The 23,136-nt window shown below is 33.1% G+C and overlaps 3 protein-coding genes across 3 annotated transcripts; all 3 read right to left on the bottom strand.

Annotated features, from left to right (window-relative positions):
- Positions 1-3,483: 3,483 nt before the first annotated feature.
- On the bottom strand, positions 3,484-6,048 carry LOC114745536 (receptor-like protein EIX1). Its single transcript, XM_028933694.1, has one exon. It carries the CDS (start codon positions 6,046-6,048, stop codon positions 3,484-3,486), a length of 2,565 nt encoding a protein of 854 aa, XP_028789527.1.
- Positions 6,049-8,364: 2,316 nt separating this feature from the next.
- LOC114745535 (receptor-like protein EIX2) lies at positions 8,365-8,727 on the bottom strand. The gene has a single exon (XM_028933692.1). It carries the CDS (start codon positions 8,725-8,727, stop codon positions 8,365-8,367), a length of 363 nt encoding a protein of 120 aa, XP_028789525.1.
- A 6,803-nt stretch (positions 8,728-15,530) lies between these two features.
- On the bottom strand, positions 15,531-22,944 carry LOC114745534 (receptor-like protein EIX2). The gene is made up of 4 exons (XM_028933691.1): positions 22,729-22,944; positions 17,953-18,041; positions 17,816-17,880; positions 15,531-16,834 (listed from the first exon to the last, which is right to left on the bottom strand). The coding sequence occupies exons 1-4, from the start codon at positions 22,942-22,944 to the stop codon at positions 15,531-15,533; spliced, it is 1,674 nt and encodes a 557-aa protein (XP_028789524.1).
- Between the last annotated feature and the right edge of the window lie 192 nt (positions 22,945-23,136).

The raw sequence follows: 23,136 nt of genomic DNA, 5'->3' as shown, positions 1-23,136 counted from the left end.
TTGGATAGTTGTTGTCAGAAGTACTTTTTTATATGTAAAAATTATTAAAAGGACATAAGTTTAAATGATAATTACATATAAGATATATTCATAATATATGTTTATTTGAAGTAATAAATTTGTTAATAATATATATTTTGACAACATAATAAATAAGGCATAAATAATATAAATAAAAAAATTAATACGTATAAATATTAATAAAATAATTAAATATGTTTTTTGTAAAATAATTTATTTTGTCATTGTGTATCAAAGAGACTGGTTCTGGCAAAACTTTGATAGCAATCATGCTTCTTCGAAGTTATGCATATCTTTTTCGCAAGCCTCCTCTTTGTCGCCGTTTTTTATATGTAGAAAATAGAATTGTTGCTTATGCACTGTTGGAGCCTCTGACAACGACCACTTTTCTGCCTCAAAAGCAAAATAAATAAAGATAAGCGCTTTTACACCATGTCCCAAATTCCTTTGCTAGCTTGCTCCCAAGAATTTTCATTCACCAATATTTAGTTGTGATTTTTATAAAGCAAAGAAAAAAAAATTTTAAATGATTATTGTTAACACTAATTCTAGAAGGCGGGGGGAAGACAAGAGAAACAAGAAACCTCAACCAAAAAAAAAACCTTAGACTCCACGTGGGCGATGGGATTATGGTCCAATGGAGGTGAGAAGTGAAGGTTATAAGAAATTTCCAAAGTCACCATAATTGAGAAAGAAAATCAAAAGTAGTGTACTGGGAATACATTAGAAAATATCAAAAGGCCAATATCAGTTTGTGTGTGATAATAACTGAAGATGGCCATTGTCCGAGAGGGCGTCGTGAGGAATACGTGTTGGGCCCTGGTTTGACTGTCATGGGAGGGTCGGTTATCTTGTCTGCTACGTGGCGCCAATTGGGTGGTTAGACCACAAAGGTGCGAACCAGTTTCGTTAATCGCCTTCTCATTGGTCAACGTGGCATTCCCTTAACGGCCTCATTCCTTCCATTCTTTGGCGGCAGTTTTACTTTCCATGTTCTTTTCTTCGACGCAAAAATCCCCTCGTCTCTTTCTTCCCACTTCATTTAACCACCTCAATTTTCAATTTTTTAAATTTAATTTGACCAATCAATAAATAATATTACTTCATGATTTTTTAAAAAAATTAACAAACACAATTTTCACATTTACTTTAATTTTTACTTCATTTTTTTAATGACATTTATAATGGAGAGTATGTGTATTCAAGAGGAATATAATTCAAATCCCAGCTTCTTCTTTCTCGTCCTCATTAATACAAAGAAAAACATGTGCCAATTCAACTTTAGAAATGGACGTGGACGTCCATGATGTGCCCTGCTTTTTCTATTCAAAACATAACTTTTTTGCTTTGTTGATAATAATATTTAATGTTTATCGGGCCATATACAGTTATATGTAAAGTAAAGGCATGGGTTTTGGTGGGGAAAAAAAAAAAGGCATGGGTTTGCAATATGAATGAAGCTCGTAAATTGATCTTTGTTTTAAGAAAAATGAAACCCGTACAAAGTGTGGCTGAAATTACCAATTCGTCCGGTTCTATATACTATCTCCGATCTTTAATATAAGCGTTTGTTTGATTTTTGTTTTGGTTATAAATATAGATACCAATTCATTTTGTCTCTCATTTTTTTTTTGAGGTAGTCCGTGTAATAATAGTAGTTCTAACTAATACACTTAATTAGTAATCATATTTTATGAGCCAAATATAGTGCTGAACCAAAAAGTTACAGCTTGGACTTCTCGTATTCAACAACTCATGCTTGTCTCAGCCATGGTTTTAAAAGTATGTGAAAGAAGTTTTATCTTGATTTATGTAAAATCACTTTCTAAAAGTGTTTTTAGGTTATCCAAATCTAAAATGGAAACAAAAAATTAAAAAAATTTCCCAAACACTAAAAAATCGTTTCGTCATTTTAGTAGCTTTTCCATTTTTTTCTCCCTCAAAATCAAAAATTTCGAATCTCTGAAAAGCATGGGCATTTCTTTTCTCAGAGAAATGTATCGACACAATTTTAAATTAATGATATAAATCAAGACTAGAATATCAACTGCCTTCAAAGATGCTTTTCCTCTTTTCCATTAAAAATATATATATATATACTTCTTCAGTTTTAAATATAAAACCCATTTTACAGTATAAATTAATTATAAAATGAGTCCTATGTTCAGACTGGAGAAGTGCAAGATTTCCCCCAGATGCACGAGGATTCATATAGAAGACGAAGAAAATTGTTGGGAAATGACTCTATCCTTCGATTGTTTGAGTAATTGTCATATTGAGCCTGTTTGGAATAGTTTATAAGTAGCTTTTTAATCATGATTTATGGAATACGAGTCAAGTATGTGAGAGGAATTTTGTCTCGACTTACATGAAATGTGCTTATAAGCGATTTTCACCGCTATCCCAAACAAGCACAATTTCACGTTAAAGGATTCAGTTTGTAAAAAACATGAAATATTAGAATTTTAAATTTTAAATTTTAAATGTCAGGAAGGTTTTATGCTATTGATGCAAAGTTTAGGAGAATTTTGTACATTTTAGCCTTTTATGTATTTTTATCTAGATTTTTAGATAATGAAAATTCAGAGTTTCTTTTGGTTGCAAATTTTTTTCCCCACCTAAGGTGATTTTATTGGTATCCATTATACGAAAAGTGGAAAAAGAATAAATGCAAGAATAAGATGTGATTTGGCAACTAATAAATTTTTATTCATTTTTTAAATGTGTGTGAATGCTAAAATTTGATCAATAATTTATTGTAAAAGCTTATTTCTCATAACCTTAACATTAAATTCTACTTTTTATTTGTCATTCTTGCCGAAAATTTTTTCATACTTTAGGAAAACAATTATGCTGGTATTTTCGTTTCTATTTATTCAATTGATGACTAAATAGGGTGAGTTTTTTTGTATATCAACAAAAAGACAAGTTTCATTTCATAATTAATTAGGGCCTTAAAAAGGATTTAAAAAAGCGACGGTTCTATATCAATATTTTTCATTCGACACATTAGAGATGAAACGATAAGCTAGACAAGTCTAAGTGAGAATATATCATAGTATATAGGTAACAACAAGGTTAAACAGGACGAACTTGACGACAATAATTAATTAACATAGGCACACATGACATGGATGCTTTATTTTGATGGTGGCTAGCAGAAACCTATTCCACTTATATTTGCTTCAGCTCCAAACTGCCTCTCTCATGATCTTCTGGCTTTCACTGATCAGGCTCCTCTCATCACCGTGCTTATAATCCATAGCATTCAAAACCAAGTCACTCGAAAAGTTTCATGAATGAATAATTAAATTGATCAGAGAAGTTCGAGACTCATCCAATTGGTTTCAGATATTTTATATATACTTTTTCGTGATAAGTAAGAAATTACGTTGGATCAATTGATCTATTTTTGTTTCCCAATTTTGTTGAAAAAGAAAATGAAAGAAAGAAGATTATCACTTACTTTTCAAAGAACCTGCGATATCTTGATATGTTGATTACTATGAGCACAAAGATCTTGTCATATAGGTTATGCAGGAAGGTGAAGAAAGCATGTCTCCAAGTGGGAAAGATAAGCAATGGGCCAAAGATGGCCCAAAATCCAGTAGCAAATCCCAAACCCATACTTATGTAGAAGCCTTGGCTGAAAATTGAATCATCATCATGCTTCTCAATTGTAAATGAGTCTTCTGGTTTTCTATTTTCATCAGGACAAAGCCTTTCAAGTGGACTCCCACAAAGATAGGGGTTTCCCTCATATACAGACGCATCGAAGCCTTGGAGTTGTGTTCCTGATGGGATTTTTCCAAATAAATTATTATGGGATAAGTTTAAAACAGCAAGCCTATCAATTTGAGACAGACTTGAAGGGATTTTTCCAGACAAACGATTTGTTGATAAGTCAAGAAAATCAAGGGCCTGCAACTTTCCCAGCTCCCAAGGGATTTCACCACTCAGATTGTTATTTGATAAATCTAAAGAAACTAGTTCTTGGAGACTCCCAATTTCTTCTGGAATCTTGCCAGATAGTTGATTTTCAGATAGGTCAATCAACCTCAGAAGTCTTTTGTTGTCCTTGAATGATAATTCTTTCCCTTTCCATCTCACTGTGGGGTAAAAGTCATATTCAATTCTCTCAAAAGGGGAATTATTCTTAAAGATAAAGAAGAGGTCAATGGCGTCATGGATGCCGGATTTATGAGTCATCATAATGAAATTTTGGAGGCATTTGGGTGTATGTCCAGACAAGTTATTCACTGAAAGATCTAAAACCTGAATGGTTGACAAATGACAAAGATGGGATGGCAACCTTCCATAAAAGTTATTGTTTGTCAAGCTAAGAACTTGCAACTTAGGAAAGTTAGATCCTGATATCCATGGAGGTATGGGTCCTACGAATTCATTTCTCCCCACATCCAACATCACCAAGTCGATGCAATTCTTTAAGGACGGGAGTTGGCCTGTGAAGTGATTGTTGCGTAAAATTAAGTGGCGGACCAAAAGTAAGGAACCTATAGAGGTTGGAACGTTTCCAGAGAATTCATTATTACTGAAATCAATGATTCTTATCGAATTTAAGCCATTCCAACAATCTGGAAGTTGTCCTTTGAAGTGATTGCCTGACATGTTCAAAAAGCTTAGATTATCCTTGGAATAGCAAAGAAATGAGGCCATTGTTGTTGTGTCTGATATGCTAGCATCTGAAACATCAAGATAGGTTATGCCATTTTGTGTTTGAAGCCATTTTGGAAAAGAAGGACCCAGCGTGCAAGATTGCATTGCCAAATAGTGCAGTTGAAAATGAGAAATCCAACTGTCGTTGAATTTTAGAGTAAAGGAGTTTTGGGATAGCCTTAACTCTTCCAAATTTGTGAGATTTGCAAGGGGGCCCAAATTTGTAATCTCACCATCCAAGGAGTTCCCAAAAACATCAAAAGATCGCAATTCTAACATATTTGCAATTGTTTTTGGCAGTGTTCCATTTAGGTGATTTTTATCGAGTGCCAAGATTTGAAGAGAATTCATTATTTTCCCAATATCATATGGAATAGATCCCTCTAAGAGGTTTTCTCCGAGATTCAGGTATGTAAGACTAGAGTTTAAACGGAACAACCAAAGAAATATGGATGATGTGAAGTAATTGTGAGATAGATCAAGCTCCGTTAGGGAATAAGAAAAATTCAATACAAAGGGATGCCCAAAAAGAAGATCTCTATTTGAAAGACTACAATTTTCGAGAGACAGAACTTGTAGATTTGGCAGCTGACCAACCATGTGCAACCAGTTTTTGGATTTTCTAAGATTTGACACACCAGCTAGTTGAAGGTCAATCAAAGAAGAAAGGTGAGAAATCCATGGAATGTCATCAACATCAATCAGGAGATTGTCATTTGAATCAAGAAAAAGAATCTCTAATCTTGAAAGATTACCAAGTTGGTGAGGAATTATGCCCCCTAGATGGTTGTGATAGAGACTAAGTTGCAGCAAATTAGAAAGATTTCCCAATTGCCAAGGGATTTCACCTACAAGGTAGTTAAACTGGAGATAAAGATTCTGTAGGTGTGAGAGTTTTCCGAGTTGACAAGGAATTTTCCCACCAAAGGAAGCATGACTCATGTTAAGGAACCTTAAATTGGTAAGAGAACCAAGAAACTCTGGAATTGGGTTTGGATGAAAATCATTCCAACTGAAATCTAAATAATTCAACTGTTGTAGTTCTATCAAAGAAGAACTAATCTGACCTCCCAAAGTTTTATCATAATCATGAGCATGAAGATCCAGCTTCACAATATGGCCTGTTCGGTTACTACAATGAATGCCCCACCAGTTGCAACAGTCAGCGTCTCCATTTAGACCCCATGAAGACAAGATGCCATACTCATCCACAAGCCCTTTCTTCAGCTCCAAAAGTGCTTCCCTTTCTCTCTCTATGCAACTCTTGCTTCCATTGGTGTGCAGAATCCCTACCTGCAAAAGCCACATCAAGAATATGGTTTGAAGCATTCTTAGTCTGTTCCGATACATGATCACTCTCTCACAAAACTTGCCTTGCTCCGAATGAATCAAAACTTGAATGTATATTAGTTTACTTTTCAGAAGGAACATGAAGTATAAGCCTTAAAGACTTCATAATATGGTTGACTAGTTGACACAGAATAATTCCATAAGTTGTTGTTTGACGAGTTCAAAACGTACACCAACTCACCTTTATCAGTTCTTGACTCCACAGTCATAAATTAAGAAAAACCACAGGCTCCTCATAGATTCCCAAGCTTCCACCAGATTTCACCACTCAAATTGTTACTTGATCCAAATCATCATTACCATAATCCCCTGCGCCGTATTGTTTTTATGAAAATTCTTGCTGTAATCCCATAATAATGTTCTCATTCATGTTTTGTTCTAAAAATTAGTAAATTTTAATCCAACTATGCTTTACAAATAAAATAATTCAAAATTCTCATAAAAAAATAAATTGTTAGAATAGACCAAAAATGACGAGTTTAAAGTAGTAGGAGTTAAAAGCAAAAAAGCAATGAAGTGAAATAAGTCAATAAGTCAATAATGATGATGGCATGTACATGGAACAAGAGTACATATCGTGAGGAATATTTGAGAGTTGAAGCAGATCGAGTCGTGTATTTTGGGGGCAGACTTAGCTTCAAGTCCATGAGAGGGATGAACGCGTGAGAACGCTTTATAGATTGGATTGACCCATAGAATTTAAGATAATTAAAACATGAATTAAAAAAAGCCTATTTTAAATTAAAATTATTAACTTAATACATTTTTGAAATTGATAAGAATCCATCATATAAAGTGGTTAATAATGTTAATAGAGTTGTAAATATCATAATAAGATTTATTGATAACGTTAAAATTATTCAGAAAATTCCAGTTTAAAAACTTGAGAGATACATGATTAATGGCGTTAATAAAGTTGTGAATATAGTTTTAAGAGTTGTTGATCACATTATAAAAGTTAAAAAAATATATCAAAAAAGCTCCAGCCTACTGGTAAGAGGGACTTGAAGGTATGAAAAAGAAAAAGAAATAAAGAACAATATTGTAAATTCACTTAATTTCAAATTTTCAAAATAGTCAATTTTACAAGTTTAGATGACATTTGGGGTTTTACCAATTCAACTACGAACGTTAAAAAACAAAAAAAGTCTAATGTAAACTCATTCCTTTTTATTTTTTATTTTAAAAAAAACCTGTTCCTATTCGAGATGTCAAATATTGCAAAGAAAATTGCTATTCAGACCCAACTACAAAAAGACCATTCTCATGGGCCCATCACGGAAGCCCAATACGGTGATGAATGTGAAAGTTACGTACTGCTTTGGCTTCTCATATTCAACAACTCATGCTCGTCAATGAAAATAAAAAATTAAAAAATTTCCCAAACACAGAAAATTCGTTTCGTTATTTTAGTAGCTTTATGTTTTTTTTTCTCAAAACGAAAAATTTTGATTCCATGAAAAGTATGGACATTTTTTTTTGTCAGAGAAAAGTATGGACATGGTTTTGTGTTTGAAGTCATTTTGGAAATGAGGGACCCATCATGCAGGATTTTATATCCAATGATTTCAATTGAAAATAAGGAATCCAGTGATAGTTGAATTTCAAAGTAAATGAGTTTTGGGATAAATCTAATATTTTCAATTTTGTGAGATTTGCAAGATGGCCCAGATTTGTAATCTCACCATCGAAAAAGTTCCCAAAAACATCAAAATGTTGCAATTCTAACAAATTTGCAATTGTTTTTGGTAGTGTTCCATTTAGATGATTGTTATTGAGTGCCAAGTATTGAAGAGAATTCATTATTTTCCCAAGATGGTATGGAATGGAACCCTCTAAGAGGTTTTCTCTGAGATTCAGGTATGTAAGACTAGAGTTTAAATGGAACAACCAAGGAAAACATGGATGATGTGAACTTATTGTGAGATAGACCAAGCTCGGTTAGGGAATAAGAAAAATTCAATACAAAGGGATGCACAAAAAGAAGATCTCTGTTTGAAAGACTACAATTTTTTAGAGATAGAAGTTGTAGATTTGGTAGCTGACCAACCATGTGCAACCAGTTATTGGATTTTCTAAGATTTGACACATCATTTAGTTGAAGGACAGTCAAAGAAGAAAGGTGAGAAATCTCTGAAATGTCATCAACATCAATCAGGAGATTGTCATTTGAATCAAGAACAAGAATCTCTAATCTTCAAAGACTACCGCGTTGGTGAGGAATTAAGCCCCTAAATGGTTATGATAGATAGTGCGTTCCAGCAAGTTAGAAAGATTTTCCAATTGCCAAGGGATTTCACCTACAAGGTAGTTAAACTAGAGATAAAGATTCTGTAGGCTCGAGAGTTCTCCTAATTGATAAGGAATTTTCCCACCAAAGTAAGCATGCCTCAGATCAAGAGTTCTTAAATCGGTAAGAGAGCCAAGAAACTCTAGAATTGGATTTAGATGAAAATCATTCCAACTAAAATCTAGATAATTCAACTGTTGCAATTCCACCATAGAGGAACTAATCTGACCTCTCAAAGGTTTATCATAGTCACAAGCACAGAGATCCAGCTTCACAACATGGCCTGTTTGGTTGTTACAATAAATTCCCCACCAGTTGCAACAATCAGCGTCTCCATTTGGACCCCATGAAGACAAGATGCCATACTCATCCACATGCCCTTTCTTCATCTCCAAAAGTGCTTCCCTTTCTCTCTCTCTCTACAACCCTTGCTTCCATTGGTGTGCATAATCCCCACCTGTAAAGACCATGCCAAGAATATGGTTTGAAGCACTTTTAGACTATTCCAATACATGATCACTCTCTTTCACAGAACTTGCCTTGCATCAAATGAATCAAAACTCAAACGTATATTAGTTCACTTTTCAAAAGGAAAATGAAGTATAAAGACTTCATAATATGTTGACTAGTTGACGCAGAATAATTCCTTGTCAACAAAGCAATCAGTGAACATTACAATATGAAAAGGAAAAGTAACCAAAAAAAAAGGGGTTCCTATGTGAAGAGTTGTTAGAAAATATATCAAAGAGAAGATCAGTATGATCATTTTTTTTTTGGGTGACTAGTATGATCACATTCGTTTGGGAGTGTTTCGGAAGGAATAACATGTTGGCCCCACACAGGGTTGATGTGGGCATCCATGGTGCGGCCTGCTTTCTGTTCTTAATATATTTTTTTTCCGACCAAACATTCTGTTCATGATATAATTATTGTACATGCTTTGATTTGATAATAATATTTCATGTTAATTAAAACCTTAATATCAGGACCATACAATTATACGAAAAGGGGAGGCATAGATTTGAAACATCCTCCATTCCTTCAATTGAATCAAAGTTAACTAGACAAAATAAAAAATTAAAAAATTGAAAACAACTTCCAAATATTTTTTATAAATAGGAAGACATCATATTAAGAATCATCACTTATTTAAGGCAACCAAGGGAGTACCCATCATAAATTGATTTTTTTTTACATGAAATAAATAGAGTGCAACCAAAGATGCCGCAAAGAAACTTAATAAATATAATAGTAGGACTATATTAAATTTGCAATTAACACTCTTGTGTTTTCGATTCCTTACGGTTGGAAACCAAGACGGCCATAAAGTTTTCAGAGTATTTGTCTATCCCCATGCATGATTCATCCATTTTTCGTACTCCTGTTGGTTTCAGTCATTATCGTGCGTACGCAGGATTGCTAATGCGAAACATTCTATATGTGATTGAGCACATCATGCCACAGTTATTTACCAATTTCTTGTTCATACATGCCTATTACAAATTACATAATGCTATTCTTATTTTTAATATAAGATCTATTTAACTAATTTAATTGAATTAAGAAAGTTAAGTAAATTCGTTAATTATAAAAAATACTCATATGACATATTTTTCCTAAAATACCATAACTATCTTTTTTAATATCCTCATCCTACTTAATCATGGTTGAGAGAATATCCATAAAGATAATTTAAGAAAAATCAATAAGTAAGAGAAATATGTTTAATATTTAGGACTAAATTTAACTCACTAATTAGGTCATATATTAATAACCGAAGAAGTAATACCTAAACATAGTAGGAAAACCTAAGACTAAAAGTTGTGAATTGGTATTTGGATGGAAATTCAATCATAATTTTAAAAGTAATTTTATGATATACAAAATAAGTACTCCTTTCGTTCTTATATATAAGGTTCAAATAACCGAATCACATTTAACGAACTATCAGTTAAAATAAATTAAAAATAATAAATAGGTCAAGAATGTATTTTTTTTCAAATTTATCCTTATTTATTAAGAGAGTAAATGAGAGAGACAATAAATAAAAAAAATGTTGAAAAAAAATATATGGAGGTAATATTAATGAGGGAGAATGAGTACTAAATACAGTCAACTAGGAACAAATTAGGGGAAAAAAAAGTAATAAATGCTCAGACAAGCTAAAAAATGAAGCTTATCTTAGACCAGACTCCTCTTCAAAAGTGAAGCTTATATATAAGACCGAAAAAAGTATATAAGAAGAGTTTTGTCTCGATTTATGTGATAATAAAAAATTCTCATGTTCAATATATTCAATGAACCACGTGGGAGTCCGATGTTGTTTATTTATGATGCTTTGTCAATGCTTCTTTGTTATTTCTCCGATTCTTCAAATGCAAGTCCGTTAGCGTGTTAAAGAGAACTGAGAGTGGGTTTTTGTCTCATTTTCTCATTCAGTTTAAAGTCTAATTAATCTCAACTCCAACACGTGAACACAACCAAAGTTAATATGTTACCTCAGATTTAGACTGTTCCAACACATGGTCACTCTTTGGGATTTAACCTTCAATTTATAATCATTTCTTTCGTCAAAAATTAAACAGTATAGCGTGTCTTAGGCGGCATGCATGTAGCGTCCTTTTCTAAGATTGCTTTCTTTCAATCCCAAAATTTCAAGCTTTCTAATTAATTGCAAGGCTTTAAATTCCAAAAGTCTAGTAAAATGATTTTTTCCAAAGCCACTGGACCCATACAAAGATCTATAAGGATGCGTATTGCATAAGCATTATTAATTTTCAAAGCCAGGCTTTAAATTCAAAAAGCTGCGCTCCAGGTTGCCGGTGAATTTCATAAGCGTGGATTTTGTCAAATCGACGGGGTTTGCAAAATACTACTTTTGGTTCTAATTACCTTGTTTATAATCTATAAATATAGTCTTATAATTAGAACCAGAGGCAGTATAATAAAAATTAATGATATATCGAGTAAATCATGGATATAAAAAACAAGTCAATAAGTTAATGATAATCTCTGTGGTGGCTTGTTTATTTTTTGGCAAATGTTGGCTTATTATCGTTTGAGTATGCACGTAATAAGATAAGAGTTTTATTTATTAGGGAGATTATGTATGAAGGAAAACAAGAGGTATATATAATATAGCTGTCCAAATTTGAATACAAAGTGCATTCACCGATTTAAAAGAATTTTATGATTAGAATAAAAAGATTATACGTAGTTTATCAGTGGAAGTGACTGTGAAGATGAAGAGTACGCTCATGAAAGTTCCTCGGTTAGACCGTCAAAATTGGAAACCTCTATTATTTTTATTTTTTGATTCGATGCTGAGTCCAATTTTTTTTTTTTTTGGGGGCAGTGTTCTCCAATGTTGTTTGATAAAGCCATAAGCTGGAGAGAGGAAATGGGTCTAGAGCAAGCCCATAAAATTTGGGCTTCTAGCCCCGCCCTTATATTTTGGGCCTAATTAATGTTCTTTTGTGGGTGCTCTCGTGAATTTTCAGTGGAAATTCCGTTTAATCTGTACAACATTCATGGGGCCTGTACCGCGTATTACGTGATTCGAATCCTCATTCCCTGGCCTATTGATAGTATTGATGTCAAAAACGGGGAAAACCAAAGGGGAAAAAAATCCTCAACTTATTGTCGTGATTTGTTTTCTTGAAAACATGCGCAAGAATGACGGTTAGATTTATAGGAACAAGTTAATATTACTTATAGTTCTTAATATAAAATCTCGTTTAACTTTTATTTTGATCCTAAATATAATATCATAATCTATTTTATCTCTCATATTTATTTATTTTTTTCCAATATAGTCCTTCTGATAATAATAGTTTTAACCAATAAATATGATTAGTAAAGATATTTTAAAAAAGATAACACCTCTTTATTATAAATAACTAACTTAACTTATTTTCATAATTTACTCAAATTAGTTAACTAGCTCTTATATTTAGGAACAGAGGCAGTATCAATAAAGTTTTAGATAGATTTTAATAAAAATGAGTTTAAATATCGATTCAAATAATTGTAAAATTGAAGGATCTCACTAACAAATAAGACATTGATTTAAGTTTCAACTATAACTCTCAATCTATAATTGAAATTTTTTGTTTGCAATAGTATGAATAGCTATATTTGCATTTTCAAGAAAAATTTATTAATGACCTAACGAGGTCATTGATCCAACATTTGATTTTAGTAACTGTCATTTTTGTTCCACACATATATGGATGAAAAGATTAAGTTTGACAAGTCTAACTGAGAATATCACAGTAGGGAACAAAATAGGGAAGCTTTATTTTGACAGTAGCTAACAGAAACCCATTCCACATTTGTCTTTGCTTCTACTACAAGCAGCTTTCCTCATCACGATCTTCCAGCTTCAAATGATCAACCGGGCTCCCTTCATCAATGATTCTTATTGATTTTAAGCGATCCCAACAATCAGGAAGTTGTCTTTTGAAGTGATTGCTGTTGGCAATACCTCTGAGTAACAAAAAATATGGTTCGAGTCGTGTCTAAAGACACTATTCTTAAAAGAGATAGCTTGTAGATTTGATGGCTTCCTACTCCTAATCTAGACTATTTGAATACATGGTCACTCTTTGGATATTGCTCCAACATTATGGGAACCTTCAATTTATAATCATTTCTTTCTTCACAAACAAAGCAGCATAGGCAGCGTGTTGTGTGTGGCATGCTTCCTAACTACTAAAACGAGCCTCTTTCCCCTGCTAAAACTAATTGCAAGATTTGATGTCTTCCAGAAATCTGCCTTCAATAGTATAAACGTGTGGGCTCCGTTAAATTGACGGGGTTTGCAAAATGAAATTAATTATGATACATCGAGCAACTACGGATATGGGTTTCATCAATAAGTCAACAATGATGATGGCATGTACATGGAATAAGAGTACATATCGTGAGGAATATTTGAGAGTTGAAGTCGATCGAGTCGTATATTTGGGGGTAGACTTAGCTTCAAGTCTGTGACAGGGATGAACACGTAAGAAAACTTCATAAATTGGGTTGTCCCATAGAAATTTAAGATAATTAAAGCACAAATTAAAAAAAGCCTATTTTAAATTAATATTATTAATTTAACACATATTTTAAATTAATAAAAAACCATCATATAAAATGGTTAATAATGTAATAGCGTTTGTCAGTATCATTATAAGAGTTGTTGATAACATTAAAATTGTTCAAAAAATTGCAGTTTAAAAACATGAAAGATACATGACTAAAAATGTTAATGAAATTGTGAGTATAATTTTAAGCGTTGTTAATCAAGTTATAAAAATTCTCAAAAAATAGTTGCCAAGCACTGGATCATCGTTGATCAGTAACCAGCAGTCACTTAAACTTTGGCACCAGTGTCGGAACCCCGCCTGCTGGCAAGAGTGATTTGAAGGTATAAAAAAGAAAATAAAAAAAAGGTAATACTGTAAATTCATTTAATTTCAAAATTTAGTCGATTTTTCAAGTTTAGATGACATTTGGGGTTTTACGAATTCAACTATCATTTTAATGGAACTTTTTTTTTTAAAAAAAATCTAATATCAACTCATTCCTTTTTATTTTTCTTTTAAAAAAACCTGTTCCTATTCGAAATGTCAAATATTGCAAAGAAAATGGCTATTCAGGCCCAACACCCAAAAGGCTATTATCATGGGCCCGTTACTGAAGCTCAATACGATGATGAATGCGAAAGTTAGGTGCTGCTTGGGCTTCTCATATTCAACAAGTCTTGCTCTGAAATGAAAATGAAAATTAAAATTTTTTCCAAACACTCAAAATCATTTCGTTATTTTAGTAACTTCTCATTTTTTTTCCCTCAAAACCAAAAATTTCGATTCCATGAAAAGTATGGACCTTTTTTTTTGTCAGAGAAAAGTATGGACATAATTTTTAAGTAAAATTATACAAGATTTTCCCCCAGATGGACGAGGATTCAATAAAAGATGAAGAAAATTGTTGGGAAATGACTATATTCCTTGGTTGTTTGAGAAATTGTTATATTATCCGGTGGCTTCACCAGAAAATTGTCAGCAAATTAGAGAACTAATGATCAGAGCGCAGATGACGCCGATGATTATAAAAATGCGATGATGGGAAAAACTGTTTAGCTAAAGGATTCAATTTTGTGAAAACATGAAATATTAGAATTTTTAATTTAAATTTTAAATGTCAGGAAGGTTTCATGCGATTGATGCAAAGTTTAGGAGAATTTTGTATATTTTAGCGTTTTATTTTTATCTAAATTTTTTAGCTTATGAAAATTCAAGTTTCTTTTGGTTGCAATTCTATTTTCACTTAAGGTGATTTTATTGGTATCCATTATATGAAAAGTAGAAAAGGAATAAGTGCAAGTATAAGATATGATTTGGCAACTAATAAATTTTTATTCATTTTTTAAATATACAATGTGAGTGCAAAAATTTGATTAATAGTTTATAATAAAAGCTTATTTCTCATAACCTTAACAGGAAATTCTACTTTTTGTTTGTAATTCTTGCTGAAAATCTTGTCATACTTTTCGAAGAAAGCAATTATGACGTATTTTGGTTTCTATTTATTTATTTTATGGACTAAATATGGCCGGCCTAGGGTGAGTTTTGCATATATTTGCAAAAAGACAGGCTTCATTTCATGGTTAATTAGGGCCAAAAAAAGCATTTAAAAAACAATGGTTCTGTATCAGTATTTTTCATTCTTTTTTTACCAGCTCAGTATTTTTCATTCGACACATTATAGATGAAACGATAAGTTAGACAAGTCTAATTGAGAATATTCCCAATTAAGTAACAGCAAGGTTAAACAGGACGAAATTGACAAGAGTAATTAATTAACAAAAGCACACGTGACATGGATGCTTTATTTTGACGGCGGCTAACAGAAACCTATTCCACATGTATTTGCTTCTGCCCAAACTGCCTCTCTCATGATCTTTCAGCTTCCATGGATCGGGCTCCTCTCATCACCTTGCTTATAATCCACAGCATTCAAAACCAAGTCACCGTGAAAGTTTCATGAATGAATAATTAAACTGATTAGAGAAGTTCGAGACTCATCCAAATGGTTTTATGTATGCTTTTTCGTGACAGGTAAGAAATTACTTTGGATCAATTGATCTATTTTTGTTTCCCAATTTTGTTGAAAAGGAGAGTGAAAGAAAGAAGATTATTACTTACTTTTCAAAGAACCTGCGACATCTTGATATGTTGGTTACTGTGAGCACAAAGATCTTGTCACATAGATTATGCAGGAAGATGAAGCAAGCATGCCTCCAAGTGGGGAAGAGAAGCAATGGGCCAAAGATGGCCCAAAATCCAGTAGCAAATCCCAAACCCATACTTATGTAGAAGCCTTGGCTGAAAATTGAATCATCATCATGCTTCTCAATTGTAAATGAGCCTTCTGGTTTTCTGTTTTCATCAGGACAAAGCCTTTCAAGTGGACTCCCACAGAGATAGGGGTTTCCCTCATATACAGATGCATTGAAGCCTTGGAGTTGCGTTCCTAATGGAATTTTTCCAGATAAATTATTATGGGATAAGTTCAAAACAGCGAGCCTATCAATTTGAGACAGACTTGAAGGGATTTTTCCAGAAAAACGATTTGTTGATAAATCAAGAAAATCAAGGGCATGCAACTTTCCCAGCTCCCAAGGGATTTCACCACTTAAATTGTTATTTGATAAATCTAAAGAAACTAGTTCTGAGAGGCTCCCAATTTCTTCTGGAATCTTGTCAGATAGTTGATTTTCAGATAGGTCAATCAACCTCAGAAGTCTTTTGTTGTCCTTAAATGACAATTCTTTCCCCTTCCATCTCACTGTGGGATAAAAGTCATATTCAACTATCCAATAAGAGGGGGAATTATTCTTAAAGATAAAGAATTGATTAATGGTATCATAGATGCTAGGTTTATGAGTCATCGTAGTGAAGTTTTGGAGGCATTTGGGTATATGTCCAAACAAGTTATTCATTGAAAGATCTAAAATTTGAATGGTTGACAAATGACAAAGATGGGATGGCAAACTTCCATGAAAGTTGTTCATTGTCAAGCTAAGAACTTGCGACTTAGGAAAGTTAGATCCTAATATCCATGAAGGTATGGGTCCTGCCAATTCATTTCTCCCCACATCCAACATCACCAAGTCAGTGCAATTCTTCAAGGATGGGAGTTGGCCTGTGAAGTGATTGTTGCGTAATATTAAGTGGCGGACCAAAAGTAAGGAACCCATAGAGGTAGGAATGTTTTCAGAGAATTTGTTGTTGCTGAAATCGATGATTCTTATTGAATTTGAGCCATTCAAACAATCTGGAAGTTGTCCTTTGAAGTGATTGCTTGACATGTCCAAAAAGGTTAAACTTTTCTTGGCAGAGCAAAGGAAAGAGGCCATTGTTGCTGTGTCTGATATGCCAGCATCAGAAACATCAAGACTGGAGAGGGCCTTTTGTGTTTGAAGCCATTTTGGAAAAGAAGGACCTAGCATGCAAGATTGCATCATCAATAATGTCAATTGAAAATGAGGAATCCAACTGTCATTGAATTTCAAAGTAACGGAGTTCTAGGATAACCTTAACATGCCCAAATTTGTGAGATTCACAAGGGGCCCCAAATTTGTAATCTCACCATCCAAAAAGTTTCCCAGAAACATCAAAATCTCGCAATTCTAACAGATTTGCAATTGTTTTTGGCAGTGTTCCATTTAGTGATTGTTACAGAGTGCCAAGTATTGAAGAGAATTTATTGTTTTCCCAAGATCATATGGAATAGAACCCTCTAAGAGGTTTTTCTCCGAGATCCAGGTATGTAAGACTAGAGTTTAAATGGAACAACCAAGGAAATATGGATGATTGTGAACTTTTGTGAGCTAGATCAAGCTCAATTAGGGAATAAGAAAAATTCAATACAGAGGGATGCCCAAAAAAGAAGATCTCTATTTGAAAGACTACAATTTTTAGAGACAGAACTTGTAGATTTGGCAGCCGACCAACCATGTGCAACCAGTTTTTTGGATTTTCTAAGATTTGACACAATCACCTAGTTGAAGGTCGGTCAAAGAAGAAAGGTGAGAAATCCATGGAATGTCATCAACATCAATCAGGAGATTGTCATTTGAATCAAGAACAGAATCTCTAATCTTGAAAGATTACCTAGTTGGTGAGGAATTAAGCCCCCTAAATGGTGATGATGCAGAGCGAGTTGCAGCAAGTTAGAAAGATTTCCCAATTGCCAAGGATTTCACCTACAAGGTAGTTAAGTGGAGATGAAGATTCTGTAGGCTCAAGAGTTCTCCTAATTGATAAGGAATTTTCCCACCGAAGTTAGCATGACTCAGATCAAGAGTTCTTAAATTGGTAAGAGAGCCAAGAAACTCTGGAATTTGATTTTGATGAAAATCATTCCAACTAAAATCTAGATAATTCAACTGTTGCAGTTCCACCATAGAAGAACTAATCTGACCTTTCAAAGGTTTATCATAGTCACGAGCACGGAGATCCAGCTTCACAACATGGCCTGTTTGGTTGCTACAATGAATTCCCCACTAGTTGCAACAATCAGCGTCTCTATTTGGACCCCATGAAGACAAGATGCCATACTCATCCACAAGCCCTTTCTCCATCTCCAAAAGTGCTTCCCTTTCTTTCTCTATGCAACTCTTGCTTCCATTGGTGCGCAGAATCCCTACCTGCAAAAGCCACGCCAAGAATGTGGCTTGAAGCACTCTTAGACTATTCCGATACATGATCAATCTCTCACAATACTTGCCTTGTTCCGAATGAATCAGAACTTGAATGTATATTAGTTTACTTCTCAGAGGGAACGTGAAGTATAAGCCTTAAACATTTCATAATATAGTTGACTAGTTGACGCAGAATAATTCCTTGTCAACAAAGCAATCGGTGAACATTACACTACGAGAAGGAAAAGTTTAAAAAAAAAAAGAAAAAAGAAAAAGGTTGTTATGTGAAGAGAGCTGTTGGAAAATATATCAAAGAGAAGATCAGTGTGATCACATTTTTGGATGACTAGTGTGATCAATTTTGTTTGAGTGCGTTCGTGAGGAATAACGTGTTGGGCCCAACACAAGGTCGATGGACATCCATGATGTGCCCTGTTTTCTTTTCATAATATGTTTTTCGACCAAACATTCTGTACATGATATAATTATTGTATATGATTTGATTTGATTTGATGATGATATTTCATGTTAATTAAAACCTTAATATCAGGGCTAAACAATAATACGAAAAGGGGAGGCATAGATTTGAAATATCTTCCATTCCTTCAATTGAATCAAAGTTAATTAGAAAATCAGTTGGAGAAAATAAACATATAAAAAAATGTAACTTTTTTTTAAAATAATCCGTAGTAATGAAATATAGGGTGTAAAAAAAAAACGAAAGAATTACTATTTGAACAATTTACATTGATAATAAATGTAATGATATTGATATGAGTAATCAAATAAAGACAAAATAAAAAATTAAAGAAAAAATTGAAAACAACTTCTAAATATTTTTTTTATAAAGAGGAAGACATCATATGAAAAAATTGTCACTTATTTAAGGCAACCGAGAGGGAGTATCAAACCCATCATAAATTGATTTTTTTTTTTTACATGAAATAAATAGAGTGTAACTAAAGATGCCGTAAAGAAACTTAATAAATATGATAGTAGGACTATATTAAATTTGCAATTAATACTCCTATGTTTTCGATATCTGACGATTGGAAACGAAGACGGCCATAAAGTGTCTGGACTATTTGTCTATTCCCATGCAGGGTTCATCCATTTTTCGTACCTCTGTTGGTTTCAGTCATTATAGTGCGTCCGCCGGATTGCTAAGGCGAAACATTCAGCATGTGAGTGTGCACATCACATCACATCACAATTATATACCAATTTCTTGTTCACACGTACAATTACATAATACATCTCATATCCTTAATATAAGATCTATTATTTACGGTTCTTAAGATAAGAACTAGTTAACTAATTTAAATAGATAAAAAAATTAGTTAAGTTAGTTATTTATAATAAATGTGTTATTTTTCCCATAATATCATTGTTAATCAAGTGTATTGGTTAAAACTATTATTATTATAAGGACTACTTTAAAAAAATAAATAAATATGAGAGAAAAAGTGGATTAAGATCTTATATTTAGGATTCAAGTAAAAGTCAATGAGCTCTTATATTATAAGAACTGGAGATAATATTTAACTAATTTGATTAGATTAAAATTTAAGTAAGTTAGTTAATTATAAAACATATGACATTTTTTTTTCTAAAATACCATAATCATCTTTCTTAATATCCTCCCTCTCATAAAGATAATTTAAGAAAAATTAATAAATATGAGAAATAGGTATGATATTTAGCACTAAATTCAACTCAATAATGAGGTTCTATATTAATGACCAGAGTAATACCTAAACGTAATATGAAAATCTAAGACTAAAAATCATGAAGGGGTGTTTGGAAAAAAAAACAAACCAGAATTTTAAAAATGATTTTACTATATATAAAATAAATATGTGAAAAGAATTTTATCTCGATTTATATAACTAAACATCCCAAATTCAATATATTCAAAGAACCTGGTGGAGGATCGAGGTTGTTTATTAAGGAGGACTTATAGTTTGTCATCTTATTTTCTCGTTCAGTTTGAAGGCCAATTAATCTCAACTCCAATAAGTGAACACAACCAAAGTTAATATGTTCGCTCAGATTAATTTGGTGGGCCAAAGACTAGTCCAGAAGTTTTAGACTGCTCCATTACAGTTGGATTGCTCTTAGTGAATCCAAACGTGAATTTATATTTTACTTTTCAAAACGAAAATGAACTTCATAATATAGTTGAACAGTTGACGGACAATTATTCCTCATCAAGAAAGCAACCAGGCAAACATTACAATTTGGAAATCTTTCCAACGCTCATATGCAAACCCAATAGTCAGGCCCAAATTAATGATGGTTTCAAAAAGTCAAATAATATATCCTCCGAGGCTCACATGGTTCCCCAGAAACTTGACATGAGCTTAGGGAAGCCGCAGTGGATTTCCCTGATTCTCGTGCCAAGTGAACTAAGCTAGGGGGTTAATTTGCTCAATAAAGTATTTTCTGGTCTCCAATTTCAATTGTTCACAGCGTATAGCAGAATTTCATCAAACCCTAATACTCAAAAGAGTCTAAGATCATATATGTGTGTGCGCGCGCGTGTGTATCCTTAAAGCCTTCCTGGGACCAACCCTGGGACATAGGAATCGTGGACTGAGATATGAAAAGGCCGAAATACCATCTGCTGCATCTCCATTAGTGCCACCATGGGCTGCTTTGCCAATGAAAGATGGAAGCAAAAAATTCAATAACCAACGATACAGAGATGAAATGTTATGTTCAAGCTTTTCATTCAATCATATATTGATTATTGATAGAGAGATCCAGTGACCTTGGGCATCTTACTATATTAATTATGATGATCGCAACAATCTCCTTTAACTATATATGAAGGTGAAGAACCATGAAGCTAGCCTGGCTCCAAGAATGAAAAAAAACCTTGTTTGTTATCACATCTAAAATCATTTATAAGCATATTTTATGTAAGTTGAGATAAAACTTTTTTTACATATTTACCAAGTATTTCGTAAATTATGATTAAAAAGTTATTTATCAATCGTTCCAAATAGGTCTAAAGAGAAGAAAAATGATAGTAATGTAGTGGATAGCGGAGACACTGGTATTCTGGACATGGTCTAGAGTTGTTGAGTTAGATGAAGCCCATGCCAATTTTTTTACCAAAAAATGAAGAAGCCCATAGGATTTTGGTCATCTTATTTGTATTGTACGTGTTTTATTTATATCATTTTAAAAACGAAAAATAAACCACAGGATAAAAAATTTATAAGGAAATCAAACTCATCTCTCAAGGATATTACTGCTAGGTTTTATAAAGATCTTTTAGAGTTGCATTGCTAATAGAATTTCTACTAATAAGTCGTTGTTTGAAAAGTTCAAAATGTACACCAACTCGACAAGTTCATCAGTTCTTGACTCCACAAATAGTTCCGTCACAAATTAAGAAAAACCACAGGCTCCTCATAGATTCCCAAGCTCCCACCAGATTTCACCACTCAAATTGTTACTTGATACAAATTGTCACTTGTCATTACCATAATTCCCTGCGTCATGTTTTGACGAAAATTCTTGTTGTAATCCCATAATAATGTTCTCATTCATGTTTTGTTCTAAGAATTAGTAAAATTTAATCCAACTATGCTTTACAAATAAAATAACTCAAATTTCTCATTAAAAAAATAAATTATGCATAATAGATTTAAAATAACGAGCATAAAGCAATAGTAGTTAAAAGCAAAATAAAATAAAATAAAGTAAAGTCCCTTAATACACACAAAAAGAGGCCCAGAGTTGTTGAGATAGAGGTAGCCCTTTACTTTTTGGGAAATGTTTTGGGTCTATTCTGAAGAAACGCGTTTTTTGGGGGGGGAAAAAAAAAGAGGAAGAGCGTTTTTAAATCATGGTCCAAATTGCTCTGCTAGCTTGCCCCCAAGAATTTTCATTTTAGGTTCAATTTCTATAACATTCATGGACTTGGGCTGTGAGGAACAGGAAGTTCGTTTTATCAGCCGCCTTAAAAAATGTCTTTCCTTTTCCATAATTTTTTTTATAAAAGAAAACAAGATTTTTCTCCTCTTCCTTTGTTTCTTAAAGGGCAGAAATTAATAACCTGAGTTTACAAGTATGATAAATCCTACAATCCATAGGTTACGAGATCACAAGTAGAATTTTTTTTTCTTTCTTCACTCGCACATGCATGACAGTTTATACAAAACATGAAGCAAGGACAACCAATAGGAGAAGCTGGACAAGTTCAATTTCGCCATTCCTACCCATTCTTCCACAATCAACAAACATAAATACAAACATCCCCACAAAAATTCAAAAATCCACTCATTCATCTCAACGTCTGTCAGCAAAACAAAACCAAAAAGATACAAATATTTAGTTGTGATTTTTCTAAAGCTAAGAAAAAAACAAATCTTTTTTAAATGATTGTTGTTAACACTAATTGAAAAAGCTGGGGAAGACGAGAAACAATAACTTAAAAAGAAAAAAAAAAACCCTAAAGTCCACGTGGGCGATGGGATTATGGTCCAATGGAAGTAAGAAGTGAAGGTTCTAAGAAATTTCCAAAGTGACTATAATTGGGAAAGAAAATCAAAAGTAATGTACTGTGAATATATTAGAAAATATCAAAAGGCCAAGATCATTGTGTGTGTGTGTGTAACAATAGCTGAAGATGGCCATTGTTCGAGAGCGTGTCGTGAGGAATAGCGTGTTGGGCCAAGACTTGACTGTCGTTGGAGGGTCGGTTAATCTTGTCTGCTACGTGGCGCCAATTGGGTGGTTCGACCACAAACGTGCGAGCCGCCTTCATTACTCGCCTTGTCATTGGTCGACGTGGCATTCCCTTGACGGCCTTTTTTCTTCCATTCTTTGGCGGCAGTTTTACGTTCCATGTTCTTTTCTTCGACGCAAAAATCCCCTCTTGTCTCTCTCTCCCCATTTCATTTCATCACCTCAATTTTCGATATTTTTATAATTTAAATTTAAACATACAATAAATAAGATTACTTAATACAATTTTTTTAAAAAAGAATTAGCAAACATAATTTTCACGTTTACTTTAATTTTTACGTCATATTTTTTTTATTGTATGTATAATGGAGAGAATGTGTATTCTAGAGAATATAATTCA

Source organism: Neltuma alba, unplaced genomic scaffold (genome assembly GCF_004799145.2).
Source record: "Neltuma alba isolate B1F8T4 unplaced genomic scaffold, ASM479914v2 tig00004701_pilon, whole genome shotgun sequence".
Classification (NCBI taxonomy): Eukaryota; Viridiplantae; Streptophyta; class Magnoliopsida; order Fabales; family Fabaceae; genus Neltuma; species Neltuma alba.
This window is presented reverse-complemented; position numbering and strand designations above follow the sequence as displayed.